The 26,758-nt window shown below is 41.4% G+C and overlaps 1 protein-coding gene across 1 annotated transcript in view; it reads right to left on the bottom strand.

Annotated features, from left to right (window-relative positions):
* Positions 1-26,758, bottom strand: part of LOC124554918 (protein unc-79 homolog) — an 859,177-nt gene that overhangs the window by 148,442 nt on the left and 683,977 nt on the right. The window contains exon 42 of the mRNA XM_047128608.1: positions 19,842-20,176. Coding sequence (XP_046984564.1) covers positions 19,842-20,176 — 335 coding nt within the window. The remainder of the gene's footprint in view (positions 1-19,841; positions 20,177-26,758) is intronic.

The following is a 26,758-nucleotide window of genomic DNA, read 5'->3' as shown; positions in this document are numbered from 1 at the left end:
GCACGTTTCTTAGAAAATATCGAGTCATGGGGGTACCTGTGTATATGTTAGAGAAAATACAGAATTCAATAGTGTAACTAAACTCCATAAACTGTCCTGTCAAAAAGATATAGAGCTCTCTATAGCTGAACTATCAAGGCAAAATACAGTTATTATTTGTGTGTACTGGTCACCAAATGGAGACAAAAATGTATTTTACAATCGCATCGAGGAACTCTTGGAAAAAATTCACTCTCCCAAGAAAAATATAATTATATGTGGTGGCTTTAATATTGATTTCTCGAAATCCAATAAATTCAGAGATGAAATTATAAATATACTATAATTGTTCAACATCAGTGCAATGATAACTGAACCAACTCAAGAAACACCAACCTCTGCATTTAATATTGATCAGATCTTGATACATATGTGCAAATATGCCTACAACACACAAGTTGTCAACATGGGTTTTAGTGACAACAATGCTCAAATTCTTGAAATGAATATTTCCAGACACTCAATTCCCAGTACAATATAACACACTATAAAGAATTTCAGTACAAAAAATGTGTTCTCTCCTGAAGGGTGAAAGTTGGAAAGATGTATATGACTGTAATGAGACCAATGAGAAATGCGATAAGTTTACGGCTACATTCAAACATCTATTTGAAATGGCCTATCCCAAGAAAATAACTATGTTTACCTCTACTCAAAAAACAAACAAGTGGGTTACAAAAGGGATAAGGATATCATTTTGTGGCGTAGAGCACCATAAATATCAATATTTGTTCAGCGTATAACTGTGCTATCTTTGAGGAGAGGTCTTTGGGAGGATGTTGGCCGCTAACGGCAGTTAGCCTCCGGACTTGTATCTGTGTAGAAGCGAAGTGCTAATAAATCTGTATCTGAGAGAATTCTAGTTGTTTATCTATGACTATATCTTATTCCCTCACTAGTGACCCCGTTTTTTGTGTAATACGCATCCGAGTTACCGCCCGAAGGTTATTTACGCGCTTACCGGTTCGGGTTTCTTCGCGATTGCGAGGGCCGTTGTTCAGCTTCAGACAGTGGCCTTTTAGCACTCACCGCCGCCCAGATTTCAGCAACATCTGTCCAGCACTCCTGCCATCATAGTGGACATGCTGCAAGACTCTTCGGAATCCTTCAGCCCGAACATGCAGTGGAACTCATCAAGTGCCGCCAGTTTCTTCCAACTGCCAATGGTCTCGGACTCTGGCTTTGTTAGCCTAGACCTTTCCACGTGCTCTCCACAGAGTGTTGTTCAGAACATTTCTACTCCTGTGTCAAACACACAATTCAATACAGTTCGTGGCACTGAGTGAAGTTTTGCTACTTTGGAATCCAGTAGTAAATGCAAACTCAAATCAGTTCCCGCCACGTGTGTATCCTTCCTCGCCAGCTAGTCAACAGGTGCTCAATGCTCGCCAAACAGCAAATATCACACCGAGTGTGCAGCCTAGTGGACATGTGTGGGATCCTTGTGTTGCTTCTAATCAAGTCAACAATTCTGTGCTGGACAGTAATTACCCGGACATCCACAACCAGCCCCACCACTCACGGTCGAGTGAATACAGTGTGCATAACGGATATTCACTGGCGTACTTAAGTACTTGTGGCTTCTCTCCGAGCTACCACGTCAATGAGAATGCACATTTTGCCTATAATCCTCACACTGTTCGAGTGTCCGTCACTTCTCAGCCGCCCCCCTAGCGTCAAGTGAATTTCGTGATACCCGCATTACGGGATGCCAATAATTCGGACTCGCTATCTTCTGCATGCTCTACTTCCGTCCAAAGAAATGGGTGCACCTCCACAGTGACTGCAGTGCCAAATCTGCCAAAACTACCAGACTTCAAACCCGCTCACTCGGAGTTCTGGTTTAACCTGGTTGAGCAAACATTCAATGTCTGTGCTTTGGACAACGACGCACGCTTATGAACCATCTTCATGACCGTGTCGATTTAATTTACGATCTGGTCAAAGCACCCCCCCTAGCAGGGAAGTATGCTGTGGCAAAACAGACAATACTGGAGCGCGTCTCGAAAATCAGGAGAGAAAATATGCGACAGCTCATCTACGAAGAGCGTCTCGGTGACAGGTCTCCGTCCCAGCTGTGGCGGTGCGTCCACCTTCTCGTCGATGAGCAAGTTATGCCTGATGACATGGTCACAGAAATCTGGACAGAAAAGCTGCCTTTGCCTGTCCAGACTGCAATCTCTGCGTATGGAGATAGGTCAGTAAATGAACGCTTATGCGCCGCTGACAGAGCATACTTCGCCAGGCAATGTGAGCTCTGTGCACTGCATTCTGGACGTGACTACACCAAGAAGCTTTCTGACATCACGCCCTTGTCTGGTGCTGCTAATAACAAGTTTGTTAAACTAGCCGCCCTGCCTGCACCTTCAACTCCCTGCAACGACAGTGCATCGGCCTCTGTGGAAGACCCTGGGTCACATACTCTGTCATCTAGCAACTACCCACAGGAGCACAGGCCCACCCAACCTTACTGTTTCTTCCACGCAAGATTCGGGGAGCAAGCTCACAAATGCCAGTCACCGTGTTCTTACCCAAAGTCCAACTGGAGGTAGGCTGCGGTGCCACCTCCTACGATGTAAACAACAGGCACCATCCAATGTTGCATTCCGTTTCGGACAACAACAGTAAGTGTGGTCGAGTTTACGTTCGCGATTTACAATCAGGTGTACGTTTTCTGGTAGACACTGGTGCAGACGTCTCTTTGCTGTCGGTTCGACTAGCAACCAATAAAGTGCAACCACACAAAACAGTACTTCGTGCAGTGAACTTGTCTACCCTACAGTGTTCGGGTTCTACTCTGTATACCGTGAAACTTTCGCCCGAGTGCAAGCTGGAGTGGACGTCTTTAGTGTCAACAATTGAAGAACCTATTCTCGGAATTGATTTCCTCAAGCACTATCTGTTGTCACTAGACTTTGTGCAAAATACCGTCTTTTACCCCAGACTAAACAAACATATTCCTTTCTCTCTGCCGAGTGACAGTTCGGACTGTAAGCACGCATTTCATCAGATTCCTATGGCTATGGAGGATATTGAAAAGGCTGCCATAACCACTCCCTTCAGGCTGTTTCAATACAGATTTATGCCATTTGGGTTGAAAAACACCCCCCAAACATGATAGCGTTTCGTCAATCAAACTTTATCCCATTTAGACTTTTGTTTCGTATACATGGGCGACATATTGGTTTTTGCTTCTACTTTGGAACAGAGTGAGGAGCGTGTTCAAGATGTGACAGATATTTTAGCAGCTGCTGGTATTGAACTGAACAATAAAAAGACTCAATTGCACCAGTCATCTGTCACATTCCTAAGTTATGTTGTGTCGTCGGATGGTCTGACACCACCGCAGGACAAGATCATGCCTGTTCTCGAGATGCCACGCCCCCAGACCTATAGGGAATTACGCAGGTTCATCAGAACAGTTAATTATTACCATAGACATTTGCCAGCTGCTTCTGTGGTGCAGGCTCCTCTCACAGATGCTCTCGCTCTCCGACAAATTTCTGGCACCCGGCAGGTCCCATGGACACCAGACATGGACAAGGCATTTAACGAACTCAAACAGCTGTTGGCCTCCGCTGCCACTATTGCTGACCCATGTGTGGACGACACAATGTTTATCACTACTGACGCTAGTGACAATGCTGTTGGCGCAGTACTGAGTCACTCATACAATGATGTTACGACCCCCCTGCAGTTTTTCTGAAAAAAGCTAAACAACGCGCAGAAGAAATACTCAGCATTCGACAGAGAATTAGTTGCAGTTTACAAGGCCATAAGACACTTCAGAACTGATGTTGAGGGACGAGATTTCTATGTGCTCACTGATCACAAGCCGTTGGTTCCTGCCATAAAAAATCTTGCAGCTGATCTGTCCCCACGACGCTTTCATCACATCGATTACATCTTGCAATGTACAAATGACATTTGCTACATCTGAGGAGCGGACAATGTGGTTGCTGATTTTCTCTCACGCGTTGGTGCTGTCACAACCTTAATTGACTTAATGGACCTACCTCAGTTGCAATCGGCAGACCCTGATACCATGCAGTTAATTTCGTACCACAGCTCCTCTCTCCAACTGGTACGCTCTACTTTCCCTGGCATATCTGACTTAGTGCAGTGTGATGAATTGACTGGTGTGTTGTGGCCATTCATTCCTAAGCCCCTTCAACGCCAGGTCTTTGACAAATTACACACATTAGCACACCCCGGTGTCAAAGCTTTCACCTGTCTGGTATCTGAATGGTTTGTGTGGAGAGACATGCGCTGCAACTGTCAGTCTTGGGCCAGGGCATGCATGTTGTGTCAACAGAACAAAGTTTCCAGGCACACTTCCCCACCCCTTGGCTGTTTTGCCCAACTGCCAGGCCGGTTTCACCATGTTCATGTGGACCTCGTAGGCCCTTTGCCCCCCTCCGAGGGTTTCCGTTACTTGTTTACAGCTATTGACAGGATGACTCGGTGTGTTGAGGCTGTGCCTATTCCGAACATTACCTCTGAGACAGTAAGTCGAGCATTCTTAGATTCATTGATCTCTAGATTTGGCTCACCTGTTTGCCTCACCACTTACCAATGACAACAATTTGAGTCTTCAGTTTTCTCTGACTAATGTAAAATGTGTGGTATTGTCAAAATTCGTACTTCCGCATACCACCCCCAAAGCAATGGTCTTGTCGAGTGACGGAATCGCACCTTAAAGTCTGCCTTGCGTTGCCATGACTCACTATGGACAGAAGCACTGCCCTTCGTGCTTCTTGGCCTTCGTGCGTCTTTCAAGGAAGACCTCATGGTTCCGTAGCCGAGTTTGTGTATGGCCAACCTCTGATTTTGCCTGGAGAATTACTCACTCCCACTCCACTTCCATGGCCCTCTGAACTCCCTTCACTTCTCGAGCGAGTGGGCTTGCACTGCAGCAAAATGCAGCCACCACCTCCGGCTACTCATACATCTCCGCGCATGTACATACCGCCCACGCTAGACTCTTGTGAGTACATGTTTCTCAGAGATGACTCAATCAAAGCCCCGCTTCAGTTGCCCTACACAGGTCCTTACAAGGTTGTCAAACGCTCCAAGAATGACATGGATCTCCTAATAAAAGACTCTGTAACCACTGTCTCACTCAACCGAGTGAAACCAGCTTTCATTGAGGCTCAGGTGAACCTCCCTGATTCTGCCCCTATTTCTCCCACTCCTGCTTCGAGCGGCCATCCATCTTCTCATGCCATATATTCGGGTATTGATTCTCCACAGCATGCTTCTCTGCCGAGCACTGCTTCTTCTCCGCGTACATCTAATTCGAGTGGCCAATCTTTTTGAGGATTCACTCCTCACAGCCCTCGCAGTCGAACTGCCAACCACTCGGATTCTACCATTGTGTTACCATCTTCGTGTGACAGCTCTTTGTCACGCTGTTCAATCCACGCTGGCTCCTCGTTGCCTTCGGTCATGCTCCCTCATCCGTCAGCTGATCGTTCGAGGTTGTCGCCTGCGCAGTCCAGTGCGCCTGCCACCCCCCTCTTCCCAGATGCTTCCCCCTGCCATGGCTTTCCCACACCTCCCTGCCTCCCTACCATTGCTCGTACAGGTGCCACCCAAGAATTCACAATACATGTACACCCTGATGACATACATAAATTATCTGTTGCCGTAGATGGCGATACGGTGTGTGTGGTGCTCACATGTGACAATGTTGGGGGAGGAAGTGCAGAAACTCATGTGGTGCATCGCTTTAAATTGAGCACAAGTGCTGCATGTGGCAATTTATGTGCCTTTGTTAGGCCTTCTGGCAAGGTGATTCTCTGCCTGCCTGCTGACAAAGTGCTACACCTACACTCCAGGACGGGACGTCATCTTCAGCCAGCGGCGTCGCTTGCTGACTTCACCGTCGATGTACCGAGTTTCACCCCCCGGTCTCCTACCAGTTGACTGCTTCTGCCTGACGCGGAAGAACTGAAGAACTGTACATTACCTTCCTAACTTCTCACCCCCCCCCCCCCCATTCACAGGGACGTACTCCATACTGCATGGGGGGGGGGGGGGGGCTATGTGGCGTAGAGCGCCATAAATATCGATATTTTTTCAGTGTATAAGTGTGCTATCTTTGAGGAGAGGGCTTTGGGAGGATGTTGGCCGCTAACGGCAGTTAGTCTCCGGACTTGTATCTGTGTAGAAGTGAAGTGCTAATAAATCTGTATCTGAGAGAATTCTAGTTGTTTACCTACAATTATATCTTATTCGCTCTATTTATTTTAAAGGAGATTGTATGAGTGCTCTAAGCAAAATACTAATCCTGACTTTACTACATATTTCAAAAGATACAAAAGAATACTAACATGAGCTATTTCAAAAGCAAAAAAATCTAGAAAATGACGAAATATTGTGTAACTCCAAGAATGAAACTAAAGCAACCTGGCAATATATAAGAAAAGAAATGGGCACTCGGCCAGTTAGCCACAATAATATTGAGCTGATTATGACTAAAAGTAAACTAACGGACCCCAAACATGTGGCTAGTGCTTTCAACAAATATTTTTTTAATATAGCACAGATGTTAATAAATGCACACCTTGACAAACAGCCAGCCAGTCACTCAGATCAAAAAATTCATCGAAATACATTTTCCGTGTATCCAGCGACACCTGAGGAACTGTCAAGAATCCTGAAAGAATTACCTAATAAATATTCACCGGGTGTTGATTAGGTACCAGATGCTATTATCAAAGTTAGCACAACATTTATTGTGGAACCACTAACAGACATAGTAAATTCTTCTTTTGAGAGTGGTGTGTTTCCAAATAATCTAAAGACTGCAAAAGTAACACCTTTGTATAAGAAGGTGATATTGCTAATTATAGGCCACTTTCAGTATTGTCAGGCTTCAGCAAAATTATGGAAAAAATGTTCCTTTGAAGAATAACAGTTTCCTTAAATAAAGAGAGTCTGATAAGTGACTCCGAACATGGGTTGAGAGCTGGAAAGTCAACTCAGACACCAAATTTTGCCTTATTAAATGAAGTATTAAAAGCAGTGGATGATAAGCAACATGTATCTGGGATACCTCTGGATCTTAGTAAAGGCTTTGACGTTATTGATCATGGCATTCTCTTGGGTAAATTAAGTAATTATGGAATTAGTGGCCAGTCTGAAAGGTGGCTCCAGTCATATCTCAGTAAACATCAACAGAGTACAAAAATAAAACACAAAGATAGTGAAACATAAAAAAATTAGTTTTTACAGTGATGAGGAGAAAATTAAGTATGGAGTCCCACAAGGGTCAGTTCTGGGACCTGTGATATTTCTGCTGTATATATGTGGCTTGGCTAGTAAAATACCTGATGAAACCACTGTACTCTTTACAGATGACACTAATATTCTAATTAAATCACAGAATGAGGAAAATCTGCTGCAGTAAAAATGTCAAGGCATTCATGTTCAGGCAGATCTGAAGTGGGAGGTGAACATAAACAATTTAAATAAGAGACTGCTGTTAGGATCCTCATTCAGAATACAAGCTGCTCTTCAGTGCTGACAATGTACCATTGTAGCATACAGTTGCTACTTATGTACTGAATAATTTTTTGGGAGAATTCCACAAATTCAACAAAAACATTTAAAATACAGAAAAAGATGATCAGGATGACATAAAAGCTAAATGCAAGGATTCCTGTAGATCCCTTTTTAAAACTCTCAAAATATTGCTGCTGCCTTCCTTGTATGTATACAAAGTAATAATTTTCACAAAAAGGGGCATCTTAAAAAAGGAAATTCTCTTCAGACACAACTATGATACACACACATATGGAAGTAGGCTGAAGATGAACCTACACATGAACACAGTAAATACAAACTTATGCAAAAAAGGAGTGTATCATACTGGAGCTATGCTATATAAGCATTTGCCTTCTTACCTAAAATGCATACCAACATTAAATGCATTTAAAATAAAGTTAAAACAGTTTTTGCTTGACCACTTCTTCTATTCTTTGTCTGAATTTATGGAACACCATAATAAGTAAACCTCGTTTACCAAATTTTACTAATTATCAATTCATAATATAGTTTACATTGTATTTATCATGTTATCTCACTTAATAACTGCTATTATCACATGTAGAAGCAATGTGGTACACAAACCTATATTATTATGCATTTTAATCATGTCAACAATGAAGTCAGAATGACTACTGTATTGTAAATTAACTAGGTTTAGCACTGTCCTATATCACATGTACAAAAAATGTACTAAAATGATTCTTGGACAAATAAACAAAGCAGATTTAAAACTTTGGTAAAGTATAAATTTTTGTGGAACCTATTGAAACGAGGACATTCAAACTGAAGATTAATTACATATAACTGTTTCTGAACAATCTTCATAACAAATGACATGATTTTAAATTCTCAGGAATTTTTAGTAGGCTGTTGCAGAAGAGTACTGTGGCATGCTCAGACTGTAGTTCATGTGTTTGGCTTATCAGTGGAGAATGAAGGGAGAGTGAGGGTAGTCTCACTCTCTCCCAGTTGTAGTAACACTGCACTAACTATTAATTCTACTTGTTTTCCCACAATGTGTGAGGATATGGTATGAGAAATCTGTTCGCACAGTAGGTTTAAGGAAAAGTGCCTGTCTGTGATGATCTTTGTGAGATCCTTCAGCATACTGGAAAAGAGAATGCTCATTACTGCAGATATACCATCAATGGGCAACTAGCCTGCTGCTGAGGGTTATTGGACTTGATATGGCCAGAGATATGGATGGGGCCATCAAGAGGTGGAGATAACTGTCCTGGAAGATGGCACACTGGGTTGAAAAAGACCAGGAGAAGTAAATGGGAGAGAAGGTGTGTCCTGGACCAAGGTCCAAATCATGAGGGTATCATCAATGAACCTCAACCAAACATAGGATCTGGGGTTTTTGGAGGCTACGAAGGCTTTCTATAGGTGGCCCAGAAAGAGATTGGCATAGAAATGTGCCATGCAGGTGTCCCAAGACTGTGCTGTGGATTTATTAATATATCTTCCCCTCAAAGGAGTGGTAGCTATGTGTGAGGATGTAATTGGATGGGCTCATGAGGAATGAGGTAGTGGGTTTGGAGTCAGAAGGGTGCTGAGAGAGGTAGTGTTCAATAGCAGCAAGACCATGGGCATGGGAGACGTTGGTATACAGAAAAGTTGCATCAACAGCAATGAGTAGGCCAATGGGGAGGATTCCATGGCTTAGGAGCAGATAAGGAATAGGATGTAGGAGTAGGTATTGGCAAAGGATGAGGGCACTTCTCTGAACTGATGTAGATAGCTGGAGATGAGGTCCGGCTAAAAATAAATAAAATAAAAGAAATATGTGAAATAGATGTGGGAAATGAACAAATGGAAGCATTAATAAGGACTGGATTAGGAAACAAAAACATAGTCACACACAAGGAAAGAAGCGAATGGCATAAAATAATGATTACAGCAATGTGTGAGCAACGGTCAGTTGATTAGGAAATGAAATGCAGTAAATTGTTCCTTGATGACGTGTAACTGTGATTTGGCTGATGATCGTTTCAGAGGGTAACATGCTCTACAGTCAAAGCAACTGCAGCTGGTGCTGTAGTGTGCTCCAAAAGTCATGCATGACCAAGATTGTCATGGCTGGTGATGGTGTGCATAACAAAGACGTGAAGGAACACACAGTAAAAGCTATGGATGAATAATATGGAAGAGACAAAGAAGATGTAAGTTATAAAACAGTAACAAAAGACGGACGACTCGGGCTTTATGAGGGAAGGATGCCATTAAGTGACATAAATGTGGTAAAGGAAGTTTGTACCAATGTTTTGACAAGTGTCACCACTTCCACACCACAAATCACTCCCATATAGCCCAACAACCCATGGGTACTATATATGTTGTGAAGATAATTCCCTTCGGCAGTACACTGAAGGTCTCACAGAGCCCTTCGCAGACAGTCACTATTTCCCAAACATAGCCTGCAAACATATTTCTCATGCCATATCCTCACACACTGTGGGAAAGCAAGTACTAAACCTTCCAACACCTCCAAGAATCAGTTGCAAACGAGCATCGTCTCATCATACATTACTTTTGAAGACTGGAACCCCCTCACTAGGACTTTGGTTATGTGTCACTGTGCACAAAAATGAGAAACATCCTGCCCCTTCTAAAGTGATATACTCCCACTGATCAAACCTACACAACATCATCATCCATGGCTATGCCACTCACACACCCAAAGCCTTGCCATAGGTGTCATATCTCTGCTCAATTCACCTGACCAGCACATCCTACTTCTGTTGTTTCACAGGCTTATCCTATCCCATCTGAGGCAGGGTCACCTGTAATAGCAGCAATGTATGCCACATAGACAACATAGTAATTAGCTTGTGTGGTAGAGAAACCCAACTGAAAGAGTTGAAAACATATGAGCGCCAGGTCATTTTGTTTTTGCAATGAATGCTCTATGACATTGGCCCCCTACTTAGCTTGCATTTATTGTGGCTCTCTCACCCAGTGCATATTCCCAAATGACTGGAAAAAACTTCAGGTGACTCCTGTACATAAGAAAGGTAACAGACCGGATCTGCGAAATTACAGACCCATATTATTAACATAAGTTTGCTGCAGAAATCTAGGACACATTCTGAGTTCAAATATAATAAATTTCCTAGAAACCAAAAAGCATATGTCCATGAATCAGCATGATTTTAGAAAGCATTGCTCATGTGAAACTCAGCTTGCCCTTTCTCACCTGATATACTGTGAACTATAGACGAAGGGCGACAGGCAGATTCCATATATCTAAACTTCCAAAAAGCATCTGACATGGCACCCCAATGTAACCTGTTAATGAAGGTATGAGCATACAGAATAGGTTCCCAGATATGTGAGTGGCTCTAAGTCTTTTCAAGTAATAGAACCCAGTACATTTTCCTCAATGGCAAGAGTTCGTCAGAGGCAAGGGTATCACCAAGAGTGCTCCAGGGAAGCGTGTTAGGACTGCTGTTATTTTCTATGTACATAAATGATCTTGTGGAAAGGGTGGGCAGCAATCTGTGATTTTTTGCTGATGATACTGTGGTGTATGGGAGGGTTTCAAAGACGAGTGACTGTAGACTGATTTGGGATGGCTCACACAAGATATCTAGTTGGTGTGCTGAATGGCAGCTTACTCTATATGTAGAAAAATATAAGTTAGTACTGATGAGTAGGAAAAACAAACCCATAATGTTCAGATACAACATCAGTAATGTACCACTTGACACAGTCATACTGTTTATATATCTGGGCATAGCACTGCAACACAGTATGAAATAGAATTAGCATGTGAGGATTATGGTAGGGAAGGTGAATGGTTGACTTCACTTTATTGGGAGAATTTTAGGAAAGTGTGGTTCATCTGTAAAGCATGACCTGCCAGTATGAGCTATTTTTGTGTACTGCTTGAATGTTTGGGATCCACACAAGATCAAATTACAGGAAGACATTGAAGCAATTCAGAGGCAGCCTGCTAGATTTGTTACTGGTAGATTCAAGCAACATGGAAAGTATTACAGAGATGCTTTGAGAACTCAAATGGAAATCACCAGTGGGAAGGCAATGTTCTTTTTGAGGAACACTATTGAGAAAATTTAGAGAGCCAGCATTTGAAGCTAACTGCAGAATGATGATACTGGTGCCAACTTAGATTTTGCACAAGGACCACAAAGATAAGATATGAAAAAATACGGCTCATACAGAGGTATATAGACAGTCATTTTTCCCTTGCTCTATTTGTGAGTGGAACAGGAAAGGAAATGGTACAGAGTATCCTCCACCATGCACCATATGGTGGCTTGTGGGGTATATATGTAGATGTAGAAGTCAAATACCGGCTGTGCTGCAATTTCTGCACAGTATTTTATGTGGGAATGACCATCAGACATCTATCCACGAGAATGAATGGCCACCACTAAACTGCTACCAAGAACAGAGTTAAGCACCCACTGGCACTACATGCAGCTGAGTTATTGACCTCAGGACATTTATAAACCAATTTTTCCCATCAAACACAGTTTGACCTTTCCATGGTGAATGGGTTTACGCAACCAATAGTGTCAAACTTGTGTGGTCATGCACATTGCAAAGAACACTATGTGATCAAAAGTATCCAGACACCTGGCTGGAAATGACTTACAAGTCATGGCATCCTCCATCGGTAATGGTGGAATTCAGTATGGTGTTGGCCCACACTTACCTGAATGACAGCTTCCACTCTCACAGGCATATGTTCAATCAGGTGCTGGAAGGTTTCTTGGGAAATGGCAGCCCATTATTCATGGAGTACTGTGCTGAGGAGAGGTATCAATGTCAGTCAGTGAGGCCTGGCACAAAGTCGGCATTCCAAAACATCCCAAAGGTCTCTATAGCATTCAGGTCAGGACTATGTGCAGGCCAGTCCATTGCAGGGATGTTACTGTCATGTAACCACACCGCCACACACCGTGCACTATGAGCAGGTGCTCACTCATGTTGAAAGATGCAATTGCCACTCCTGAATTCAACAGTGGGAAGCAAGAGGGTGCTTAAAACATCAATGTAGGCCTGCACTGTGATAGTGCCATGCAGAACAATAAGGGGTGCAAGCCATAACACCACTGCCTCCAAATTTTACTGTTGGCATGACACACACTGGCAGATGATGTTTACTGGGTATTTGCCATACCCACACCCTGCCATTAGATCGCCACATTGTGCACCATGATTCGTCACTCCACACAACATTTTCCCACTGTTCAATCATCCAATGTTTACACTCCTTTGGCATTTACTGGCGTGATGTGTGGCTTATAAGTAGCTGGTTGACCATGAAATCCAAGTTTTCTCACCTCCCACCTAACTGTCATAGTACTTGCTGTGGATCCTGATGCAGTCTGGAATTCCTGTGTGATGGTCTGGATAGATGTCTGCCTGTTACACATTATGACCTTCTTCTACTGTTGGCGGTCTGTCAGTCAGCAGACGAGGTCGGCCTGTATGCTTTTGTTCTGTACGTGTCTCTTCACATTTCCACTTCAACATCACATAGGAAACAGTGGATCTAGGGAAGTTTAAGAGTGTGGAAATCTCAAGTAAGACATATGACACAAGTGACACGCAATCACCTGACCATGTTTGAAGTCTGTGAGTTCGGCAGAGTGCCCCATTCTATTCTCTCACGATGTCTAATGACTACTGAGGTCGCTGATATGGAGTACTTGTCAGTAGGTGGTAGCACAATGCACCTAATATGAAAAACATATGTTTCTGGGGGTATCCGAATACTTTTGATGACATAGTGTGTGGAACTCACACCATAGCCATCATACTGTGATTCATCTGCCATTTGTCAAACTCATTTACATTATGACACTTTTGGGGCAAATTTTGTTAAAACTTTTTTGTTTCCATAACATTTCCCCATTCTTCAATAATATCCTGTTCAAATTTTACATCATTTTGAGCTGAAATTCTGTTTTTTACAGTGCTTTGAAACTGGAACTTTAATTATAATTATCCTGTATAACCATAATGGCATATCACAACTCATTTACAATAATTTAGCCCAGTGTGCAACTCAGTGTTGACGACATAGGCTGTATTTTCTAAGTAGTTTAGCATTTAACAACTTGGTCCCTTGGGTAGCTTTCAGTGTCTCAGTCAGGAGTGGACTACAGCACAGTCCCTTAATAGATTTAAGCTGTCCTGCAAGTCCGTCTAGAGCTTTACGGATATAGAATGGTGACAGGTTTCAAAAGGAATCTTTTATGTATTTACAATAATAAACACATTGTCTACCACAGGGTGCGGTCTGTTTCTATTACTGATTTCCCTTACATTTACAAATGTCCCAGGTGGAGGAGCCACACAAGATCTCTTAAGGATTTGGTTTTAATACTTTACCCAATGGATCATAGAAACTGCTAGGAATAGGAAATAGTGATTTTGGTTTCATGTAAGTCCCATGAGCAGCTAGGGAAGTAAGTTTCCATCTGGCAGGCTCACTTGCTGGGTAAGCCTTATACAAATGAGGTGCAGCAGGTCCCCAGAGGTTGCCCACTTATGACAGTTCTGCTGCAACAGCCATGCATATCATCAGCATGTAGCACACCTTGAGAAAGATTTCCTTTTTTAATATAGGTTTATACCATCTCCACAATCCAGGCAGTTAAGTGAAGAAACGTGTTCTACCACTGTGCCACATGGTAGTACTTGAAGTATACCCAGAGCTTATGGTTACAGAGGTCTGGTGGTGCTCACCAGTCCACAGCTCACAAAATTCAGGTTCACCAAGCTCATCACAGGGGCCATATGTGGCTTTATTAAAAATACAATGGGTTTAACAAAAATCACCTCGCCTCCCCCCCCCCCCCCCCCCCCACTCCCACCCTTGTGCAACTGCTGTCTCTCTCTTCTGCAGTCCCATCCTGCACCCTTCTGCCTTCATCTGGGCCACTTGCCGCCCTTCTTCAACTCCTCCTGCTTCCAACCTCTTTGCTTCCTCTACCTAACACAACCCCTCGCCCCAGCCTCGCCCAGGCCCCAAGCACAGTGTGTTTAGCACACCGAATAATGTAGCTGCACAAGTGTGTGTGTGTGTACTAATGCTTGTTAAAGGGTTCGTCTGAAAGCTAGCAAAGCTTTTATCCTGTATTGTGTGCCTGCTGACAGCTCAACGCTTCTACTAGTGGGTGAATTGTATCATTTCCTCCTAAATTATCTCAAATGTTATAACTGTGTATATTAATGTTTTGTGGAGACTGTCCTTTGCACATCTTTAAATTAGCATTGTGTACCAAGGAAGAACAACTCAGTCACAAGTATTAAAAGAGTACACTGCAATGTCAGTCAGTTGGTAATCAGCATATAAAACTCAGTGTCAATCACAATCAAGAAGGGTCGTCGAGCAGATGCGCAAAACTATAGACCTATATCTCTGACGTCGATCTGTTGTAGAATTTTAGAACATGTTTTCTGCTAGAGTATCATGTCGTTTTTGGAAACCCAGAATCTACTATGTAGGAATCAACATGGATTCCGGAAACAGCGATCGTGTGAGACCCAACTCGCCTTATTTGTTCATGAGCCCCAGAAAATATTAGATACAGGCTCCCAGGTAGATGCTATTTTTCTTGACTTCCGGAAGGCATTCGATACAGTTCCGCACTGTTGCCTGATAAACATAGTAAGAGCCTACGGAATATCAGACCAGCTGTGTGGCTGGATTGAAGAGTTTTTAGCAAACAGAACACAGAATGTTGTTATCAATGGAGAGACGTCTACAGACGTTAAAGTAACCTCTGGCGTGCCACAGGGGAGTGTTATGGGACCATTGCTTTTCACAATATATATAAATGACCTAGTAGATAATGTCGGAAGTCCCATGCGGCTTTTCGCGGATGATGCTGTAGTATACAGAGAAGTTGCAGCATTAGAAAATAGTTGCGAAATGCAGGAAGATCTGCAGCGGATAGGCACTTGGTGCAGGGAGTGGCAACTGACCCTTAACATAGACAAATGTAATGTATTGCGAATACATAGAAAGAAGGATCCTTTATTTTATGATTATATGATAGCAGAACAAACACTGGTAGCAGTTACTTCTGTAAAATATCTGGGAGTATGCGTGCGGAACGATTTGAAGTGGAACGATCATATAAAATTAATTGTTGGTAAGGCGGGTGCCAGGTTGAGATTCATTGGGAGAGTCCTTAGAAAATGTAGTCCATCACAAAGGAAGTGGCTTACAAAACACTCGTTCGACCTATACTTGAGTATTGCTCATCAGTGTGGGATCCGTACCAGATCGGGTTGACGGAGGAGATAGAGAAGATCCAAAGAAGAGCAGCACTTTTCATCACAGGGTTATTTGGTAGCCGTGATAGCGTTACGGAGATGTTTAACAAACTCAAGTGGCAGACTCTGCAAGAGAGGCGCTCTGCATCGCGGTGTAGCTTGCTTGCCAGGTTTCGAGAGGGTGCGTTTCTGGATGAGGTATCGAATATATTGCTTCCCCCTACTTATACCTCCCAAGGAGATCATGAATGTAATTTTAGAGAGATTAGAGCGTGCACAGAGGCTTTCAGACAGTCATTCTTCCCACGAACCATACGCGACTGGAGCAGGAAAGGGAGGTAATGACAGTGGCACGTAAAGTGCCCTCCGCCACACACCGTTGGGTGGCTTGCGGAGTATAAATGTAGATGTAGATGTAGATGTATTATTTCAAGTACTCCTGAAGATAGACATTGACTGTGGATATTGTTTCACAGAGCCTTTTGACTGTTCAGAGATGTCACTAAACCTGCCCAAAGATGTAAACAAGCATGCATGAGAAGAGCTTATTAGACAGAGGGGGTCTGACAGTTGATAAGCTCCAGTCATTCCACCAGGAAGGAGATACATGGCTCGTGTTGTCTGTAGTTCAACCATGCCTAGATGGTCAATACCACAGTTCAATCATGTTAGCATTGTTACTTTGTGCCAGGAAGAGCTCTCAACAAGAGAAGTGTCCAGGTGTCTTGGAGTGAACCGAAGCGATATTGTTTGGATGTGGAGGAAATACAGAGACACGAACTGTCGATGATGTGTCTCACTCAGGCCACCCGAGGGCTACTACTGCAGTGAATGACAACTACCTATGGATTTTGGCTTGGAGGAACCCTGACAGCAATGCCACCATAGTGAATAATGCTTTTTGTGCAGCCACAGGATGTTGTGTTACGATTCAAACTGTGCGCAATAGGCTGCATGATGCCCAACTTCACTCCCAACATCCATGGTGAGGTCCATCTTTCCAACCATGATACCATGCAATGTGGTACAGATGAGCCTGACAACAGGCCGAATAGACAGCATAGGATTGGCATCACGTTCTCTTCAAAGGTGAGTGTCGCATATGCCTTCAACCAGACAATCGTTGGAGACATGTTTGGAGGCAACCTGGTCAGGCTGAATGTCTTAGACACACTGTCCAGTGAGTACAGCAAGGTGGAGGTTCCCTGATGTTTTGCAGCGGCATTATGTGGGACCAACATATGTTGCTGGTGGTCATGGAAGGTGTCATAATGGCTGTACGATATGTGAATGCCATCATCTGACTGATAGTGCAACCATATCGGCAACATATTGGGGAGGCATTTGTCTTCATGGACGATAATTTGCACCCCCATCATGCACATCTCATGAATGAGTTCCTTCAGGATAATGATGTCAGTGGACTAGAGTGGCCAGCATGTTCTCCAGACATGAAGCCTGTCGAACATGCCTGAGATAGATTGAAAAGGGCTGTTTATGCACAATGTTACCCACCAACCACTCTGAGGGTTCTACACCGAATCGCCATTAAGGAGTGGGACAATCTGTACCAACAATACCTTGATGAACTTGTGGATAGTATGCCACAGTGAATACAGGCATGCATCAATTCAAGAGGATGTGGTTCTGGGTATTAGAGGTACTGGTGTGTACAGCAACCTGGGTCACCAGCTCCAAAGGTCTCGCTGTATGGTGGTACAACGTGCAATGTGTGGTTTTCATGAGCAATAAAAAGTGCAGAAATGATGTTTATGTTGATCGCTATTCCAATTTTCTATACAGGTTCCAGAGCTCTCGGAACCGAGGTGATGCAAAACTTTTTTTATGCATGTATTTGATCATAATTATGACAGACAAAGATAATAAAAAAGATATTTACTTAAAAATGTAGTCCAACAATTCATTGTACAATTTTTTTAACAATTACATAAAGATCTTTGCAGCCAACTTTGGACAGAAGAAGCCAACCAAGAAACATTATTGGCAGGTCAGTCAACTTAAAATACAGATTTTGCATCCCTAGTTCATTTTCAAGTGTTCAGGAATTGTCTTCTTGTAGAACTAACAGCACTAGATGTATTGTCACAAAACCATCTGTGCTTTAAATCTAGTAATGACCAGTGTGCAAATAAGTGGTAAATTCAGAACCAGACAGCTGTTGCATTAAGCAGTTATTGAACACCTGAGAATGACCTTGTAACAAAAACTGGCCATAACACAGACTACATTTCTTTCATTTAGAGTTGTTACTCATTTGAATTATTTATACAGAGTCTAGTCACATTAATCTGATGACCATCAATGTTCAACATCAATGTGCAATAACCACTCACAGACAGCTGGTGGCAGTGCTGGCAGTGGATTGTATATAAAGTGTGTTGGGGGGACACAGAAAACAGTGCAGTTGTTGTCATAATATGGAAATGTAGTGATTTATCTTATTTCCAAGAGGGCATAATCATTGACTTTCAGACCAAGGGCACACGAATTTCCAAAATGGCTAAGTTTGTAAATTGTTCATATGCTGTCATAGTTAAACTATACTGTGTATGGCAAAATCCCACAATCCAAAACCAGTGACAAAGCAAACATGGTACACCACAGGCCATAGATGACAGAGGTGAATGGCAGTTGCTGAGATATGTATGAGCAAATAGATGTGCAACTGTGAAACAACTGACTGTCCAGATGAACCAAGGGGTTACCATCAGTGTCTTCTTAACAAATGTTCAGCAAACGTTGCTGAGTATGGGCCTTTGTAGCAGGCACCTGGTTCATGCACCCATGCTGACAAAGGCTGGAATTTGCATGCCAGTACCTCAACAGGATGTCCAATGGATGCCAACAGGTGGCCTTCTCAGATCATGTTTTATGCTCCATCAGAAAGATGGCTATTGGCGAGTACAACATGAAATGTCTGAAAGCAAACAGCCTGCAACAATTGCCAGAAGAGACCAGGCTGAGGGACATTCCCTGAGTGATATCATCATTCTGGAAGGCACAATGGATCAACACAAGTATGCATCTGTCATTTGGGACCATGTCCACCCCTACATGCAGTTTGTTTTTCCTCAGGAGAATGGCATCTACCAGCAGGACCATGCAATGAGTCATTCAGCTGGCAGTGCAGGAGCATAATTTGAAGAGCAGCAGGATGAGTTTACCATACTCCCCTGGTCACCATGCTCCCTGGATTTAAACCCAATTGAGAATCTGTGGGATCATCTCATTTGGGCTGTTCGTGCCATGGATCCTCAGCCGAGAAACCTAGCACAGTTGGCCACACCACTGGAGTTGTAATGGCTTCACATCCCTCTTGTTACCTTCCAGAATGTCACTGACTCACTTACTGCATGTTTTACAGTGGTCCACACTGAAAAAGGTGGTTTTTCAGGCTTTTGACAAATGGTCACATTAATGTGACTGGACAGTGTAACAGTACAGTGTAAAAGCTGCAGGTACACTGTATCTGATGTGAAGAACATATAGGATCAAATAAAAATAATCAGGGCACTCATGTGAATACTAAGCAGAAGCAAATAGATAAATTGTAGCTTCTTAATATATCTGGGTAGGAAAGATTGTTTTTCCAAGCTGCAGTTTTTCTGCTAATTGTATTGCATTCATTTGTAGAATTTTAAAGCAAAAATAGTGTTGATAAGATCAATTCGGTTAGCTGTAAATTCCTTCAGTGGAAGTAATTTCCTACAGTTAATTCATATCTTAATTTATTCCAAATTTCTGAAATTGTGATTCATCATGGTACCTATGTTACATGATTAAAAACATAATTTTATCAGCTCCAGTGTTTCAGATTTCAAGATACCAATGCCATAAAAGTTGGATATGTAGCTTCAAAAAGCAGTTATTTAATTAATGTCAGCAATGTATTTGTATCTGACAACTCCTCATCGTGAACTTACATTAAGGTATGCAATAACAACTTTCATTTAGCCTGAACTAACCTTGCATGTTGTAATTCCTGGAGCTCTGAGTGCAGCAGAAGCAATTCGCAAAAGAGGAGCAGGGTCAGGGAGGACAGACAGGCCAAGTGACAGCCGGCGTAGCAATAATTCCAGCTGACTTAAAAGACCACCCCACAGTCCTGCACCTGCTTCTGCAGGCAAGCAATCCAGGTAGCAGGCCACATTCCACAATACTGTACCAAGGTTTTCACTGGGAAGAGACTTGCGAGCATTTAATGCCTCTAACAAAAGCTGCAGTGGTGCCAGCACATTCAGTTCAGGGAAGTCCAATAGTGCTTGAGTTACAGACTTGAAGAACTGCATTCTCAGATGTTCTGTAACATAGAAAATAATCATACAGCAGAAAGACACTCGCTCACTCTCTCTCTCTCTCTCTCTCTCTCTCTCTCTCTCTCTCTCTCTCACACACACACACACACACACACACACACACACACACACACACACAGAAACATGTGTGCATGTGCATGCACAATGTGATGCGTCACAAAATTATGATCATCCTGATAATAGTGTTTTGGTTCCACTTTGGAATGGAACACATCAGTGATTCTGGATAGCATGGATTCAACAAACCCTTGGTAGGTTTCTGGAAGTATGTGGCATGAGATGCCTATCCACAGGTCATTCAATTCCCATAAATTAAATGTCATTGGTTTGTGGACACAGAGCTGGCATCTTAAAAGTGTCCCAGATTTGCTGTATCAGGTTCCTTGGAACCCCAAGTGAACATCCCCCATAATTATATTATTTTATTTTACATTAAGTAGTACAAAGAATAATACATACAAAATTGTACAAAAAATGTACAAAGAATAATACTTGGTCAGACAAGACACAGTAATACAACTTTTTATACATGTGTACTAACAGTATTGCAACTGCATAGTCTGTTTGCCCCAAGGCTTTACTTTTGTCTACCCTAAACAGGAAGCCCTTCACACTCAGCAGCTGTCCATCAGATATGCAAAATTAACAGAAACTTTAGGGGACGATAGACAGTGTTTTTAGTTTTGCCTTAATGTAAACATTATCAGAATTATTTATTGGCCTAAATAGTCATTTACTGAGTAAAAACGTTGTTCAAGTAGAAATTCTTTAAATTCTACTTTATATCTGTTTTCACCTTCTAACTTTCTGATGTTGGCTGGCACTATGTTGTAGAGTTTTGTACAAATATGGCACACATGCCTTGGTGTGTGTGTTCTTTTTGTTCACTGAGTATGAAGTGCTGTGCTATTTTGAGTATTGTAGTTATGCAAATCAGCATTTGTCTGAAAATCTGCAAGGTGGGGCCAAACATATAAAACACACACACTGTTAGAGCTTTAAGCTTGTTGAATAAGGGTCTGCATTGTGTCTGTGGATGACTGTGTGTTATTATTTGGATAGCCCTCTTCTGTAACAGAAAGATTAGCTTTAGACGGCAGGTGGTGGAACCCCAAAATATTATTTCGTATGTTGCAAGAGACTCAAAATAGCCAAAATAAGCCATCCTGGCACCCTTTGCAGTACAGACATTTGCAATAACTCTAAGAACAAAACAGGCAGAGTTAAGTTTCTGCACAAGTTTCATTATGTGGTCATTAAAATTAAGGTTTTCGTCTACACAAATCCCCAGCAATTTTGATGATGACACTCTGTCTATGGGATTGTCACCCAACAACTGATCAAGATTTATGTTTTGACATATTTTCCCATACTGCATATAATTTCTTTTAGTTGCATTTCATGTCTGGTTTGAATTGAACCAAATGTGGACATTCTTTATTACTTGATCAATAGTTGTTTGCAGCATTTGCTTTGGTGCACCTATTATCACACTAGTGTCATCTGCAAATAGTATTGCCTTTGATGCTCTGTCTGAGGTGTGAAAGTCATTTATGTAGATAATGAACAATAAGGGACCTAGAATACTGCCTTGACCACTCCTATTTCCACATTTTTTGCATCTGATACTAAATTTATTTTGTGGTTGGAGTAATCTGACATCAGTCCTACAATCTGTGTTCTGTTTTGTAGGTATTATTCAAACCAATTTTTCCCTGTCCCATGAATACCTAATGCTTCCAGTTTTTCTAAAAGAATGCCATGATTGCCAGTGTCAAACGCTTTGGAGAGATCTAAATTTATTCCTACAATGCTGTTATCTTTTTCTAGATTTTTGATTATTTGTTCAGTGTAGAACATCATTGCTGTTTCTGTATTTTTACCTGCCTGGAAGCCATGCTGATTTATGTTTAGTAACTTACAGTAATTTAGATATTTGTTGATTCTGTGTTTCATTAATTTTTCTATTATTTTGGAAAATGCTGGAAGGAGGGATATTGGCTGACAGTTTTCTACCTCATGCTTGTCACTGTTTTTGAATAATGGCTTCACTTTTGACATTTTCATCCTTTTCGGAAACACTCCTTCCTAAATGATAAGTTGGCTATGTATGCCAAGGGCCTTGAGATTTGTGCAGCTGTCATTGTTATGATATAAACAGACACCTCATCTACTCCTGCTCACATTTTAGGTTTCAAGCTTTTTATTACTTTGAAGACTTTATGTCGTCTGTTGGATCTATCCTCTTGCTACAAGCAGCTTTTGGAAATTCAGGTTTTTCTTGGTTTCTAAATTTCAAGCTTAATGAAGTTGTTGCATTTGTGAAGTAACTGTTGTTGTAATTTGCCAAATTTGTTTTTTAATATTGACATTTTCTGTGTTTTTCAGAATGATATCCTGGTCTTCACATAAGGCTTTTGATTTGTTATCAGACTGTGTTATCAAGTTGTCATTACTTATAAATTTTTCCTTGGCAATTACTTTTCGATATAATGTCTTGTAATTCTTAACATATTCTATGAACTGTGGATCTGTAGATGTCTTCAATTTTGAATTATTCTCTTTCGAGTTCATCAAGAAGTTTTGATGCCAGCTGTGATCCAAGACCTTGGCTTTGTATTGTGATGTGATGTGATTCTTGATAGCTTCTTTGGAAAGCACATTTCGAAATATCCCATGAAAATTTAAGAAAAAGTGTTATATGCATCATTCGTATTTGTTAGGGACAGCACTTCTGCCTAGCACTCACTAGTTAGGATAATTGTTAATATTACACAGTTTTCAGTGGAAAATTTTCTTTTATACATGAAGTACACTTTTTTTCTTGCAGTGGCACTGAAGAAATTTTGAGGACAAGAGCATTATGGTCTGATAATCCCAAATCAGGATTTGTTACTTCTACTTCTGTGCATCGTACATTTGAAAATACGTTATCTACAAGACTGTTTGTACTATAAGTTATTCTTGTGGATTTGTGTGTGTGTGGAAACAGATTGAAACTACATAACAGATTTAGGAATTGATTTTTAGTCTACTTTCAATCATAAGATTTAGGTTGAAATCCCCATAGACAACTACAGTGGCTCCTTCAATAAAAAGAATGTTAAGCAGTGTTTCTAACTGATTAATGAATATGTCTGCATCCCCAGTAGGGGGTCTTTATGTTGCTATGACTATGACTTTTCCCTGTATTTCAAATAACTGTATAGCTGCTGCTTCAAAATTATTTTCCACACTCAATGATTCAGCTTCACATCTTCTTTTACCTGATACTTGATTTAGTAAAGATACACACACCTCTGATTTTTGCATTTTTTCTGCAATACTGACTTGCCATCTTATATGGATGAATATTAATTATACTTATTTCAAAACTGCTGCACCAATGCTCCATGATGCACATGCAGTCAGTGTTTGCACCAGTCATTGCTACCTCAAGTTCCAATGATTTATTTCTAAGGCACTGAATATTTAGGCTTAAAATCTGCAGGTGACTAGGGTGAGAACTGGTTACAGTTTCATTTACATTTTGTGCTGTCATATTCATTCCCGTGTCCTGGTGGGATACCAAAAATCCTTGAGAAGGACAGGTTTCCGGCAACTTTCAGTATATACTTGTACATTCTGACACTTCCAATGTTGGTTCTGCCACTACTGCTGTGCTTTCTTGTGAACTTGGAGTCTTCTCATTTTTCTTATTTTCATCTCAAGTAATATGTGGATGATGAGGAACTGTAGTTCACTTGTCATTCAAATCACTGTCCACTGTTCTTTCTTGTAACACTTCATCTTTTTTTACATGCTTTGCTGGTGCTGATGGTGGTTCTAATGCTTTTACCTCTTTTTGAAGTGCTTCCATTATGGAGTCTGGCGATGGTGATGCAATTATCATTTAGGTTTTGAATTTATTTTGGTGGTTTTTTATTTCCTTGGTTATCAGGTTTGCCAGATATTCTTTCACCATGTCATCCACATGAAATCTGTGTTGTGTGTGGAATCTACATCCAATATTGCTTATATCAACATATTTCACATTTTAAAAATATCTGCAAATTTTTGCAAACTGATTGTTGGCACTTTTTATTTCCATATTGACACATGACCATCTTACAAGATCACAGTGATGTGGAATATCAACCATTATTACGTTTGTGTGAGTGAGGTTTCTCAGATACTGTTTAAGATCATGGGTAGCACTCACTGTTTAATTTTTGTAGACATCGTTTGCGCTTTCCAGAAGTACAATGAAGTCATTATCTGCGGATGTAGTAATTTTTTAAATTTAGTTAAGTGGGGCTCCTGGTTTCACTATACCACACAAATATGTTTTAGCTGTTTCTTTTAGCTTACTTGCAAGTCCATGACCATGGCTGTCTGAAAGCACAAACAGTTTGCTGTTATTGTTTCACTAAACACTTTGGCTCAATATTTGGTAGGCACATTTATACTGACCTCATTCACGCTTGTTTTTGTCAATAAATTTTCTTCTCCTACCTTATTCACAGTGCCTTTTTGCTTTCCCATCATTCATACAAACTATATGTTGAATTTTCACTATTGGTGGTTGAAAGTACTTGAAATATGTTTTTGTGCGCAAAGCTTGTATTACTTTCACAGGTTTTCTGATTTTGCACTTTGGTCATGCTGTTATTGCACTTCACATTTGACCACTTTTCTGTAACGGATGAAGTATCTCGCACAAGTTTTAGCCTGTTCAGCTCACTGTTTTCTTGCTGTATTTTGAAAATATGTTTTCAAGCTACTGATTATGAACTGTAAGCTCATTATCCATTCATTCAGTTTCATAATTTCATCCTTACAATTTTCACATGATTTCTTTTTTACAGCAAAATTTACTTTTTTCTGCAAGGACACTTGCTTAACTTTTACTCTAGCTGCCATCTTACACTCCTATTATAATACTGGCCCCACTGGCTTGCATCCATGGCACGCTATATGAATCAAGCGGCCATTTGCCTGGATGATGTCAAATCCAGTCTTAACCGTTGACCTGGTGTAAAAAGAAATGTGATTTATTCAATCAGATGACACTACCTGCATATCAATAGTCCAATCACATTGATTCCATGCCCACTGTAATCATAACTGTTATATCATCAACTTGGCAACATGTAGGAGTTGTCTACTGCAGAGCCCCTTGTTCAACAGTGTGTAATGAATGGTTTGTTCCAAAACACTTGTGCCTGCATGGGCACTGTGTTCTGTCATTAGATCTGCCGCAGATTATGACCTATGCTCTTTTACAGAGCAGACAAGCCTCCAACCTGCATGTTCTGTGAGAAGGTGTGGACTTCATATTCAACTATAACATATACATAATGCAGTACACAATTGTAAGCCACATTTATGATGGTGCGCTCACACCCTAAAACCAACTGAGGCCAAACAGCAAGCAACTGTCAACTGTCCAACTACTGTCTGGTATGGGCCGCCGGAGTCAGTGATCATTTGTGTGTGAGTTAGGCTTGTGTGAACTTGGGTGTGTTTTCTGCAATAGTAAAAGGCCTTTTGACTGATAGCTCGCATGGTTAATAGTCTTTTTGTTGCACTTGTCTACGACTCACCATACCCTCAATATGGCATGTAGCAATCTATCCTTTCCATAATACTGGCATTATGCCATCCTGATTTTTTCATTCTTTGAATATATCAGAATATTCATTCAAGGACTTTCTCTCATTTAATATTAGTAAAACATGGAACTTGAGAACAGTTTATGCACCACGTAATTTGCGTAGTGTGACTGGTTTTTATTACAGCTTTACAGTCAAAAAAACATTACTCATTTACTTCAGGGAAGGTATGTGCTGCAGAAGAATATCACCAATAGGAGGGTGGACAACCTTGTGTAGGAAACAGGCTACACAGCTGTACATAGTGCATATCCACCCAGGAAGTAAAAAAAGTGTAGCATGTTGAAACTGTGAATGAGTGAGATTCTGGAAGAGGGCAGTGTAGCTTGGTATACAGCATGAGAAAGTAAAAATGAGGCTAATGCAATGAAAACTGTCTCTTTATGTTGGGAAGCAGATGGCAAAACATCATCTACATAATGGAGGAAGCACGGTAGAACTGTAAGAGAAAGTGGCACATTTTTCATTTAGTGGCTAGTGGAGTAGAACAGCACTGATGACATATGCAACAGACGGAGGCATGGAAACTGGTGTAGCAGAAGTTGAAGTTGAGACCCAAAGAGATGACAAAATGTGGATGCAGCAGATGACTGTAGGTAAGTTAAGCTTGTTTTGTCTAGTATTGGCTGGAATTAAAAGGCTTGCCATTATGGAAAACAGTGACATTTCTGTAGTTGTGCAAGAAGAGGATGTGATTCAGTTTTAGTGTGAGTGTCAATAAACCATGCAGTCCCAAGCAAAGGCAAGCAGGTGGATAAGAAAATAATGATGTTGCAGTTGTTAATGTACAGCAGTTCTCTCCAATCACTGGGACAGAAACAGAACAGAATGTTATAATGAATGCAGCTACAGGAGAGCATTTTAACTTTTGAAATTAATTCACTGGCTGTGAATTCCTTCACATCAACCGTA

This window comes from Schistocerca americana, chromosome X (assembly GCF_021461395.2).
Source record: "Schistocerca americana isolate TAMUIC-IGC-003095 chromosome X, iqSchAmer2.1, whole genome shotgun sequence".
Classification (NCBI taxonomy): Eukaryota; Metazoa; Arthropoda; class Insecta; order Orthoptera; family Acrididae; genus Schistocerca; species Schistocerca americana.
Note: the sequence above shows the minus strand (reverse complement) of the source record. Positions and strands in the feature narration are given on the sequence as shown.